The following is a 13,365-nucleotide window of genomic DNA, read 5'->3' on the forward strand; positions in this document are numbered from 1 at the left end:
CTGGAGTTCGGGGTCACACACTTTTAAATAAAGCACCGTGAGGACATGGTTCTCAGCTGGGGGCCATTTTGCCTCCTGGGGGATACTTGGTAGCATCTGGTGACAGGATTGGATCTCAGAGCTGTGGGGTGCTATATTGGGATCTAGTGGGTGGAAACCCAGGGGCGCTGCTAAGGTCCCTGTAGTGTGAACGGTAGTCCCACAGGGAAGAAGGATCCAGCCTCACGCGCAGCGGCACTCAGCCCTGTTCTAAAGAATTTACGTATTAGTGTAAAAATTACTAAAATGCTTGAAGGTCGTATTTTAATAATTTTTTGGTATCTCTGGATCAGGTAGGATTTTTTTTCTTTAATCTATCAACTTAAGTATAATACATTATGTCTTCTATGCGTCCTGCTTAAAGTGGTGATTTGAATATATCCAATATTCTTTTTTCAGCTGTGGGGTTAATAATCGCCATTCTCATCCCAGTGGCCGTGGCTGTCATCGTGGGAGTGGTCACGAGCATCCTTTGCTATCGGAAACGAGAATGGTAATGGTACCTGCATTTCTGCTTGCTGTTGTTTCTGAAGAGCGTGGTAATTCAGTTCATGTGTTAAGAAATAAGTACTTGGTTGAAACTGGTTGGTAAAAAATGTTAGTTTAGTCTGAATTAATACTGGATTTAATATTAAGCAAGAATTACTGAAAGGTTTTTAAAGTAATAATATAAAAGGTAAACTTCCTCTTAACTGTTTACTAATGATTTAAATAATAGTTGCACTAAACATACGTATAGGTGTAGATACGACAATAGCTGTATGTGGGATTAATGATTAGATCACACTTGTGATGGTGACCTATTTAGAAAATACTGTCATTTACTCATATATTTGGCAAATATGAATGCCTCCTCCCACATGAAGAGTGATAACAGTGGGGAACTAAAGAAGCGTGATCCTTACAGACGTAGAGCCCAGTGGGGAAAGGGAGACCTCAAACCCATAATCATCCATGCTTATCAAGTACGTGTGTACTGGGAAGGTCACGGGGTACCATGAGGGGGATAACGGGGCAACCACGTCACTGGAGGTGGTCAGCCACGACTTCCCACGGGGAGTTCCAGCTGAGCAGAGTCCCACAGGGTAAGGAGAAAGAGTATGCCGGGAGGAGAGAAGAATCCTGTGAGGGCCCAGAAACCGGAAAGAACTTGGTCATCAGGAGGCAGTGAGAAGAACTGGGTGTCTGAGTGAAGCTAGAGAGGCAGGAGGGGAGGGGAGGGGAGAGGAGGTGAGGAGGTGAGCGGGGACTCAGGGTCAGCTGGCAGGAGGCGTCCTGGGCGGGGCTTGGGGCAGATGACGGGGTTCAGCATAGACGGCCCTCCCTGGTATTAAAAATGCCGTCCTTGGGACACCTGGGTGGCTCAGTGGGTTTAAAGCCTCTGCCTTCGGCTCAGGTCATGATCCCAGGGTCCTGGGATCGAGTCCCACATCGGGCTCTTTGCTCAGCAGGGAGGCTGCTTCCTCCTCTCTCTCTGCCTGCCTCTCTGCCTGCTTGCGATGTCTGTCTGTCAAATAAATATTTTGAAAAAAAAAATGCCATCCTTTATGATAAAGAAGGGAATGTGTTCTAGTAATCCTGGCTTACGAGTTAACATAGTAATAGTTTAGAGCTGTATAGAACACAGTGTTGTGGTGACCATATTCTCATTACCAAAAATCACATTTTAAAAAGATTTGAATACAAAAGGTAAAATGAGAGTTTAGAAGCTAGGGCATTTTAGATTAATAAAGTTTCGTTTTGTTTTTTTCTGCGGTAATGTCAAATACCAAACTTTTTAACAGGTGTATATATATGACACAGCTCCGAGCCAGTCTCCTTTTTGTTTGCATTTCATTTTTGGTCATGATTAGTAGCCTTTTCCCCCCAGAGTGCAGACCTTGTTACGTGGGGAACTGCTTCGTGCAGATAACGCTCCCCAACAACCAGATGGTGTGTGATCCCACTTGCACTGTAGCCATTGAGTCACACAAGCGGTGCCTGTGTTGTACTTTTGACCTAAGAGCACAGTCACCGTTTGAATCCTTTGCTTTTCCACTTTCTTAAGATCCGTAAGATACTGTAGTTCTAGAAACAGAAGTACTGCTTGTGGTTTTCAGACAGGAGCTTCATGAGCGAGCGCACCTTTGATGCGGTTTTGCTGTCTCAGATGTTCACTGAAGCATCCTGTGAAATGTCAAAATAAGCCCAGGGGTTTGCTAACTTACTTGTGGTCTGATAATCCTAATTGTTAAATGCACTTAATCATCTTTATTTAAAGGATCAAAGAAACCTTCTACCCTGATATTCCAAATCCAGAGAATTGTAAAGCTCTGCAGTTTCAGAAGAGTGTCTGTGAGGTAATCCTCTTTTCTTTCATTTATTTGTCAGTACGGGCTGCTTTTTTTAGTCTTTTGTGAGACGTTTGTAGCATGCAGATGTGCACCCAGCAGAAAATGTGTTGAGCAGAGGGCGTCTTGGACATCTGCTGAACTTCTGCGCTGATGCATGTTAATATGTGTTTTTGCTACTGCTATGAATAGCCGGGAACATATTGATATGTAAAACAGTACCTTTATTCTCCTATGCAGTACAGAACAGCAGAGACCTATTTCCCTAAGTAGCCAGGAGGAACATAACCGAGATAATGCCCCTTTTTGTAGGAAGGGCACTGCAGCAGCTTCCCGGGCCCCTCTTAATCATTGCCTTACCATTATCATTTATTTCTAGGGAAACAATGCTCTCAAAACATTGGAAATGAATCCTTGTACCCCAAATAATGTTGAGGTTCTGGAAACTCGATCAGTGGTTCCGAAAATAGAAGACACGGAAATAATCTCTCCGGTAGCGGAGCGGCGGGAGGAGAGCTGTGATACAGATGCCGAGAACCACGTGGTCGTGTCCTACTGCCCCCCTGTCATTGAGGAGGAAACGGCGCAGCCGGGTGCAGAGGAGGCCGGAGGGACCTCTCAGGTCGTGTACATCGATATCCAGTCTATGTACCAGCCTCAGGCGAAACCAGAGGAAGATCAAGACAGTGACCCTGTCGGGGGCGCTGGCTATAAGCCCCAGATGCACCTGCCGGTCCCTGCTACTGGGGAAGACCTGGGTGCGGAGGACGACTTAGATAAAACTGCCGGTTACAGACCTCAGGCAAATGTCAATACTTGGCACCTAGTGTCTCCAGACTCTCCCAGGTCCACAGACAGCACCAGTGAAATGGTCTCTTTCGGAAGCCCCTGCTCCATTAACTCCCGGCAGTTTTTGATCCCTCCTAAAGACGAAGACTCCCCGAAATCGAATGGGGGAGGGTGGTCTTTCACAAACTTTTTTCAGAACAAACCCAATGACTAACAGAGTCACCGCGTCACTTCAGTCTGCCATCTCAGTAAGCTCTCCGTTCTGGCGCTCCCGGGCCAGCACTGGGCATCTTGGAGGGATCCTGTGAAGTACTCTTGGCGAGGGGGATCTTGTCGCAGCAAGTCACACTCCAAGCGTCCCTGTGCTTTCAGTGTAGTTACAGCCCAAGTAGAGTCACTCACGGATTCGGTCCATGCAGCTCAAGTCTTGGAGCGATCCGTGATCGGAGCCAGAGAGTTCCCACGGGCTCTCCCTTCAGGAAGCACTTCCTGGCGGATACTGTCCAGTCCGCACATGCAAAACAAGCCCCCCAGCCGCGTGCTCTGTTCTGCTAGTGGTTTTCTCATACGGATGCTGTGGAATTGCAAGCCGATTCACAGGCACGGGAGAAAGACGTCAGAGTACCAGATGATGTTTATTAGCCTGACACTTGCTCCATTCTAGATGAAAACCAAGCACAGATTTCAGAACTTTGAACATGAGTCTCCTCTGTCCACAGCATTTACAAAAAATTAATATAATTTCTGATGCAGTGACTGCTATGTAGTGTTTCATTTGATACAAAGTATGCTGATTCTGTGCCTACTGTATAATGGTTTTCAGACAGTTTTCTCAGGGGTACAAACTTTGAAAATGAGCATGACACTGACCAGCCCAAATTACAATCATGTTGTCTTTGCTTTGGGAGGTTTTGGAAATCTTTTCCTTACCCCGTAGCTTGCATGCGAACTTCCTTTATTGCATTTGGTTGCGCTGACATTTAAGACCGAAATTTCTAAGCCTGGAGACCTGAGGTTTTTTTAAAATTGGTTTTCTTATGACACAGTGACCGTGTTTCAGGAGCAAATCCAACATTACTGAGAAACAGAATTGCAGTGATTGTTTGAGGGGAAGCCTGCGCAGACGCTCGCTGCACTAGCTGTACGGTTCCGACTAGCTTCAGTGCCTCCCCAGGACACCGGGCAGTGGTGACCTTTGACACGTCATAGCGAAGGTTCCTTTTGATCAGGCATTTTGGCAGTTTTGCCTTTTGAAATGATCATCAGTCTAGACTGTTTAAACCCAGTCTTCAAATTTTTAAATCTAAAACTTCGAAGGTGATGCCTCCTCCATGGACCGTTCCTCAAGGGCTATGGCGTATGGACTGTGGCCAGGTCTGTTTGAATCGGCGGGTGTACCCGTGTCAGCTTTGTGAGCTGTCTGTGACCATGTATCTTCACAGCTGCCTCTGCCTGTCCTTGCTTTTCCTAAGTGATGTCTAGAGTGAACGTGGTTTTTTAAAAGCAGAATGAAAAACTAAAAAGTGTATCTTACACATTTTCCCTACCCCCATGGATATTTTATTTTTTGGTAGTTAAGGCAAAGTATCAGAAAATTGAAATACCTGAATACATCAAGATGTGCTTGTTTTGTTTTGTTTTTTAATCCTCTGAGGTTCTGTGATGATAATGGATTGGTTATCCTTTTGTCCTAGGTCCTCATGTTTCTTTATAAAAACCACGTCACGGAAAAAAGCCACAAGGCGACAAGGGCCAAAATCCATTTGGGTACTCTCTGAATCCTGATTTTAGTTGCTAGAATTCACCTAAATTCTTGAGCTTCATGATATATGGACACGTGGAATGAAATAGAAACTGAACTAATTATGTTCACACTTGGTAGACGTTAAAACCATGTAATGGCTCCTAGAGATTTTCAGCAATGAAAAATATCTCAAACCAGATCCGTCCCTGACAGTTTGCTGCTCTCCTTTTTCCTCTCGGGCTTCTGTCCTCAGCCTGCACCCCCAGGTGCTCAGACCTGGGGTTCCCTGCATTCCTGCTGAAGCTTGTCATTTCTCTCCCCTCTTGCCCCAGGCTCCTGCCTCGTTCCCCCTTGAAACCAGTGGATCCCGTACTTTATCTCTTGAGGATAAGTGTTGGCTAGAGTAGAAGTTGGTGGGTCTGAGCTACACTAAACCGAGAATGGGAAAGGTCTAGAAGAGAGGATTGGATCTCTGTCATCAGTATATATTGCATTGTAGCTCTGGTTCCAGTGCCCTTTCTAACCTACAGAATGACTCATTTGTTTGGCTTATGGTGAATATCACTGGGCTCTTGAGTCCTTTCTCTCCAAGACTCAGTGTCTCTCCTGCATGAAAAAGGGTCGGAGTGCTGCTTCCCTGCCCCTGGAGTTCGTACACCGTGATCCTCACTTGGTGAATGGGAAGCACAACAACACTGTTAGTCTGGGCAAGCCCCTTATAACTTGCTGTATACCTGGAAATATGTGGTTTAGGTCTTACAAAGCAGATTGCTTGTCCTTCCCCACTGAATTGAAGACCGCTAGACCCACTGTGCAAATCCGAAGTCATTACCTCCCTCCCCACCCCCGTTCCCCACCCTACCTGGGCATGTGGGGGAGGCCTTAACACAGGGAGAGAAGACACTGCCCTTTGTCACATATCCAGTTGTTGGTGGCACTGGAGACCCTGGGTAAATGTGCACTGTTTGTCAACGCCAGGACCGTACTCGAATGTGAAAAGCAGTCGGAGTTGGTCATGCTCTGTCCAGTCATTTTAGCTCCTCTGCCTGGGGGAGGGGAAACTAAAGGCTAGTTGGAAGGGGAGGTTAGATGTGTTCCCTTCAGCTCTTCCCAACTGGCAGAGAAATGGGGAGATAGATGCCCCTTTCCTCAACTAAAGCCTAGTCATTGGTTAGAAAACTCCTAAGTATCTGGACTCATCTATGCCTCGCCATGTCTGTTGAATTGTAGTCTGTCTCAGGACACATTTTCCTGTCTCGGATAAGCCAGTTCACTTACAAACCGGTTTCAGATCAAGCTTCCCTTGTGGGAAATGGAGATTCTGGTGGTGATTATGACTGTACTTCTCTTGTGAGTGGCCCTCCTAGACAAACAGTACTATAAAAATCCTCTTAGAAGACTTAGCTAGAATTCTGACATTAGGTAGAGCTTGTGCATTACGTGTGCATGGATTAGTACCCAGATACAGTTGAAGTCCTCTGTGTGTTGAACGACAGAAGCCTGGATTTGAGATTGTGGCCCTGGGTATCTGGATAGTTGTGTGTTCACGTGCTTGGGTGACAGAGGTGCTGTGTTCCAACAGCTTAGACCCTGAAGTAGCCATTCACGGAAAAGTTAAGGGCGAAAGGATCAGCCCTATTTCCCATAGCAGCATTACTTCATGGCTCATGATCTGAAGGACTGCTTTTAGAACGTCTGGTACTATCGCACTCGGAAACTGTGGTCAAAGTCCCATTGTTAAAACTTGAGGCAGCTTGGTATTCTTGTGGGAAATCATTAGTCCTGTAATTTCTTCATTGTCTTCATACAGACCATGTATAAAGAACATGACAGCCCTCTCTGAATAATCAGATGTAGGTTAGTGAAGGAGACTAGGGAATATTTTCTTTCAAAAGGAATTTGAAATCAGTTTTATAGTATTTCTTAAAGTACTCCCTAACATACCAAAATGCACATGTTATCTCAGATTTTTTTGACTGCTCAGGCACATAATCTGATAAGGCTCTTTTTTTCTGTTTAAAGTAATTTTTATTATTTTCTGTTTTCAACCATTTAAAGTTTGCATACCTTTTATAAAATGCCCTTTTTTTCTTGAAAGTCTAATATTAGGCATCGCAGAAGTCAGATGTGAGATCATTAGCTAATTCCAAAGACAGCTAGGTACATGGTGGAAATTCAGAGAGTGAGTGTTTATTGACTGAGTCCCATTCCAGAATGTGCAGTTTTCACAAGGGATGCTTTATACTAGCATCTAGCCTGTGTAGAGCTGAGATTACTGACTGAAAAGATTGAATCTACTCAAGAAGTAGCTCCAGTTTGGGTGAGAACTTGGGAGAGACTCCAGCAAAAACGTCACTAGATTTTTACTCCTCCCTCATCGTGAGGATCCACAGCAACATTTTATTTAATGTGTACAAAACTTGGGATGTGTCTGTACCAACCAGCATTGTTCTAGCAAACCAACCAGACATCGATGTGTGAGCTTAACTATAAGGACTCATGCATTCACTTGATAAACCATTTCTTCAAAGCATTTATTTTAAACTGGTTATTTCCCGCTGAAACAAAATCACAAGGGACCAATGCCCATCCTACCTTTCAGATCCAGAAGAAAATATTTCATAGAAGAAAATGATTTTCTAAACTTACTGGGAATGCATCCTTTAGACAAGACCTTAGAGAATCATTAGGAAATCACTGGGTTTAAATTTGGTCCACTTAGGTCTTTGTGGGTTATGTACCAAGGCTAATATTTAAACCTCTTATTCTGACAGTGTGGTGAGAGTTTTCTTTTTCAATTTGTGCCTTTGTCTTAACTATTACGCGGTCACATTCATGCCAGTTACAATGCAAATGAGCTATTTTTAGTACCTGTATGGAGGATTAAGAACACTCAGTGAACTGATAGTGCAGGCTTTATTGTGTGTGGTAAAATTGCACAGGCTGTGATTTGACCTAAATATATTCAAATTCTCAAAATTACAATACTGAGTTATGACAGGTTTCTGTTATCCTTAACCATGATTAGTGCTTGTTTCTCCCTGTATTAAGAAAGTTAGTATTTTGGGATTATAAGTGTCCCAAGTTACAGAATTTACCTGTGGAAGATAAATTCTAACTGTGCAACATTTTTATGAAAATTAAGAGGGAAGCCTTCTGCATGTCTTCTTCATTACAGGTGCCTAGTTGAACTACAGAAACATTCAAAATCTCAAGTAAGCTATCACTGATTAAATATTAACCAAATACAAAACAGTAATAACTTAATATTACTTTTTGATTGCTATAACTGACTACCCTAAAAACTCAAAGATTTGATGGGGAAAATTAATATTTCACTGATAAGGAAACTAATTTGTATTACACTTACTATATATCCTTAAGATTTCCTTTGTAATAACTAATCAGAACTTTAAAAACCCAAACAGCAGCAGAACTTACGTTGCCCTTAAGCCAAAAATACTTTGTATACTTGGTTGAATGGCTTATTTAAATGTTTAGAATTTCCTTACACATTGAAAATATACTTCCTTTCAGAATTATTCCATTTAAAAAGTAGGTAATTTCCAATTTCTGAACTTTACTACTCCTCCTAAACATTCCATTTCAGAAAGATTTCTAGGTGGTAGTACAATTTGCATTGAAACATGGACAAGTTGATTGTTATGATCAGTTGCCAAAATACTGTTAAACCTAACAGTCAAATTGAACACAGAAAACAATATTTTGTTACTGATTTGATAATGATTTGATAGTGATTTTCATTAAAAAAAAAAAAAGTTTCAAATACTTGGCCCCCAGTTGGATTCCAAAACTTTTTCCCATTATTTATGATACACCCTTCTATTTAATTTTTTCCTTCCAACATAATGTTTTGGAGAAAGGTGAATATGTTATGAATAGTTGAAGACAAAACACAGTAAAAAACCCTTACTCTGTTTGTTGTTGGGAAAGAGTAGGTATTCTATCCGACCTTGGCATTTGTGCTTTCCTATTATTTTCTCAAAAAAGGAGCATGGCTTTTTCTTAAGTAAATTTCAGTTTAAAATTGCTTGAAAAAGATTGGCCTGGATAGAAAGACATCCGAAATTTCAGATGGTACCACCTTACAAGTATCCAAAGGTTGAAAATCATTGAAAAATTCCCCACTATTCCAAAGGGACGTGTTGCCCTCTCTTCTCTCTCATTAGTCGGCCCTAAGTCAGAGTTTAGGAAATCGCCATTTTTTTACTCTCAAAATTGCATTATAGTGAATTACTGTTTACAAAATACACATACTGTGAACAGATAGAAGTTTTGTCTTTTATAAGGTTGTCTGTAGAATGAGTGTCTTTTTAAAGGGGTTGTTACATGTTAAATATTTTCTTTCTTTTTTTTTTTTTTATAAATACTAGTAACTGTTTACTAACTTTTTGTTTGGTCAGGTGTGTGCAAATGTAGCTGAAAGATAGGGAGAAGCCGCACATCCAAAACCGGTCCCGTTTTCATTTCTTGGAATGTTACCACTAGACTTTTTTTTTTAACCCGAATTATCTTCTGTGATGTTCTGTACCTAAAATTATGCTTATTCGTATAAGGAAACCTTTAAATACACAGGTAGAGGCACCAAACTATATATTGGTGTGATTCACAGAATTTCGAGTTTAATGGAATAAAATAACTCCACTTAACAGAGATGACAACTGAAGTATTTTCCACCTTGTGAAAACTGGGGAGATTATGTTGGTGTTAGAAGGAAAATTTTGAATATTTTATATCCTCGTATAATTTCAGAATTTAGTTGCCATATCTTTTGGAGAACATGGTTATATCAAGAACATAGAATATAAGTAACCTATTACTAAGACACCTTAAACATAAAACTAGTATGCTTGGCTGTTAACTCTAAAGATGTTACTTATGTTTGTTTTTAAAATGCATGTATTTAACAGTTTTATCATAGTATTGTCATGGAAAAATAAATATATTTTCTTACAACTTACACTGGTGGATTTGGACATTGCTGTTTTGTTTTTTTCTCCTGTTTTAAACACTTAGGGAAAAGCTAATACTTTTATTAATTCCCAAAAGAATTACACTGGTTTATGAAGCAGTCACACAGAGCTCTAACTAAATTTTTAACATTTTAATACATTGGTATGCCCTTGACATAATCTTCCGTATGTTCCACTAAATCTATATTCCGTGTCCTAGGGAAGTTAGTATAAAAATAATCAAAAAGTGGAAATCCAACATCTTTATGAAACAAAAAATGAATACTGGCCCTAAAAGTATGGTTTTTAATTTTTTTTTTTTAAACTCTGAAGACAACCTAAACATTTCTGGAGATTCTGGGAATAATAGCAAAATCAGTTTAATTTCGAGGCACTGAATTTGGAAATACTGTCATTGGTTCAGCAAAAAATCTCAGTAATTTCAGAAAGTATGAAGTGATCTTAAGTAGCATATCATAAGGGGAGAAATGAAATCTTCAAGGCCTCTGTAGCCTGTGCTTTACCCAGAGTCACAACTAAAATATGAATGGCTACAATTTAACCTGAAGAAACCATAGACCAATTTAGAATTAGTTGTAAAACAGATGTTCGTATTTAAGTCCTAGAAGAGTGCATACATATATATGGTCTGTCCTTCAGGGAGATGTCCGTGCATAATTAGTTTCCCAGATGGTGGATTCTTGAGCCAAAATATATTAGCATCATGCACCCCAGGAACTTTGAAAAGGTCAGAGTAATGGTATAAGTATTAGGGGAAAGAAAACTAGAGCTATATGGATTTTTTTCTTTAATGTATAGTATTCAACATCACTAAAACTCTTAGAATCTCAAGTTCTTTACAAAAGAGCTGTGTAACAATTCATTTTGAATGGTCTATAAATTTGATCCATTACCCTTCCCCTGAGTGACTAACAGAAAAATGGAATTAAAAGTATTTATTCAGTGTCCGAGAACCAGTAAAGTTGATTTAACAAAGATGTCTTCAATTGATTTGGGATTGAATTGGACCAGATTTTATCCCAGAGTGATTAGTCTTGGATGACAGAGACAAAAACTTTTGAGGATGGTTTTGATAAAAACCCGGAAGTGAAATCATGTTAAATTGAGTACAAGTGGATCATAGTGAGCTGCTCAGACATCTCACAACTCCTGACGGTGAGAGCGAGTCTGAGGGTCCAGCTCAGATGGAAATCTGCCCCCCACCACCACCACCTGTGCCAAGGGCCCCAGCCAGCTTTCTCACCGCCCTGGAGACGTCTTCACCCTCTTCACCGCTGCTGACAGCTTTCCTGGGCTGGAGCCAGACCACCTGCTTCCTGCCCCCAAGGTGCTGGCACACACCCGCACTCACCTGGGGGGTGAGTCCTGGGGGGGGTCCTGATGAGGGTGAGTCCTGGGGGGGGGGGGGTCCTGATCCCAGAGGCCACGTCGCCCGGTTCCCAACACACACCTTTCCCAAATGGGCCTGGCCTCACAGGAGACCCGATCCGCCGCCCCAGGAAAGGAAAGGAGCCACCAAGGGGAACAGAAAATTGGACTCCAGGCCACGCTCCCAACAGGTAGATGTGGGATTGTCACCCGTGCCTCTGTCCCTCCAGAAACCTCACGAATGCCTCTGACTTTCTGACTAGCACCTTAAAGGTGTATATACCTTAAACTTGGTTTGGATGCCCCTGAGGTCACAGCCCCCGGTTACCCAGAGGGGTGTTACATGGCAAGAGGCCTACCGAGACCTGTCTCCCCCTGCTTAAATGCCGGACGCGACCCCTCTTCAGTCGGGTAACCTTTCTCCATCCTCACGTCTCAGGCTAAGCATGACTGGCACAGAGAAGTCTCTTCCCATTGTCTCAGCACCCCCATCTCTCCGTGCCCCCCATTTCTGTGCAGCCCCCACCCCTCCAAGCACTGAGCACGATTCTGATGCTTTCTTTGATGCAGAAATGGAAGGGCAGCTTGATTGTCGCTATACAGAGACACAGAGCTCGGCATAGTGCCAACCACAGGACAAGGGCTTGGTACGTATCTTGAAATAAGCCAAAACATGGCTTAATGTGTCCTTGATCAGCCTTGATCAGCCAAAACATGGCTTAATGTGTCTCCTGGATAGAACTACATCATCGAACGGAGAGGTGATCCGCCTGGGCTCTGGTCTCCAGCCGTGGGAAGACAAGGGATCGCCCTGCACCCGCGTGCCTCACACAAGGAACGGAGGCCCCTGGGTGGCAGGAGCAGCTCCTTCCCAGGTCGGCTCGGGTAGACCTCGCTCACCCGAGGCGCTCCAGTCTTTGCTGCCTGCCCTCACCCTTTGCTCTCCTTCACAGACACTTGCCTTCATCCTCCTGTCTCTCTGACGGCCGCAGATAAAGGACAAATAGGCTTTATGGAAGCGACCACAGGTGACAGCCCTCCTCCTACCCACCGTCCGCCAACACCTGCAAGTCCTCCCTCCCGAAATTTGTGTTTTTCTCTCTGGGTTGGCTTCTCTATCCCTCCCAGGGACCATCTGCCCGACTCAGTCATCCATTTCCGCCGCCACCTCTCCTCCCCGCAGTTGCAGATCTGCTTCTCCAGAAGACAAGCCTGGCCTCCCCTCTCAGACATGGCCTCGGTGGCGTAGGGAAGTCCTGGTAGGTTCCACAGGCCCCCCGGTAGCCCCCCGCTCCACCCAGGGGCTAACACATCTCTTCTCCACATCCCAAACGTTCTTCTCTCAGGTCGGGGAGCCCCCACAGAGCCGGGCCTGGGGTGCCAGGCTCCTCCAAGCTTAACAGCCTTTCGGTCGGGGAGAGGAGGGTGCGCTTCCTCCAAGCGCCTAGCGAGGAGGACTCTGGTGGGCGTGGCCTGGGTCACGTGTCCATGGCGGAGGGGGGCGCGGTCACGTGACCCGAAAGAGGTTCTGTCCACAGGCAAAACTACACGTTCGGAGTCAGAGGATGACCAGTCCCCCAAAAGAAGAGGGGCGATATTCTGAGTGAACAAAACGGTATTCACTCCAGGCTCGCTCAAGAAAAGCTAGAAAATAAAAGGAAAAAGAGCACCCTGTTTTCTTATATTTAGCTGTTTTTTTTTTTTTTTTAAGATTTTATTTTATTTATTTGAGAGAGAGACAGTGAGAGAGAGAATGAGCGAGGAGAAGGTCAGAGAGCGAAGCAGACTCCCCATGGAGCTGGGAGCCTGATGTGGGACTCGATCCCGGGACTCCAGGATCACGCCCTGAGCCGGAGGCAGTCATTTAACCAACTGCGCCACCCAGGCGTCCCTATTTAGCTGTTTTTAACACTTTTCCTCTACCCTTTCAATTTTTCTCTATGTATGTATCTAAATGTTTACACATTTCCATATGTATGTGTGCACATGTATGAGGGTTATACTGTATATTCTGTTTTCAAACCTGATTCTTTTATTTGATGTACCTTGAAAATCTTTTCATGCCAATATTTATAGGGCATTGCTCTTTCCTGGATCTATA

General features: G+C 43.4%; 1 protein-coding gene across 2 annotated transcripts in view; it reads left to right on the plus strand.

Moving 5' to 3' along the window:
• Positions 1 to 9,883, plus strand: part of LIFR (LIF receptor subunit alpha) — an 83,800-nt gene extending 73,917 nt beyond the window's left edge. For both annotated transcript variants that reach the window (XM_044232520.1, XM_044232519.1), the window contains exons 18-20: positions 439 to 532; positions 2,300 to 2,378; positions 2,749 to 9,883. In XM_044232520.1, the coding sequence (XP_044088455.1) occupies positions 439 to 532; positions 2,300 to 2,378; positions 2,749 to 3,372 (797 nt within the window). In that variant the 3' untranslated portion in view covers positions 3,373 to 9,883. The remainder of the gene's footprint in view (positions 1 to 438; positions 533 to 2,299; positions 2,379 to 2,748) is intronic.
• Positions 9,884 to 13,365: the final 3,482 nt, after the last annotated feature.

This window comes from Neovison vison, chromosome 1 (genome assembly GCF_020171115.1).
Source record: "Neovison vison isolate M4711 chromosome 1, ASM_NN_V1, whole genome shotgun sequence".
NCBI lineage: Eukaryota > Metazoa > Chordata > Mammalia > Carnivora > Mustelidae > Neogale > Neogale vison.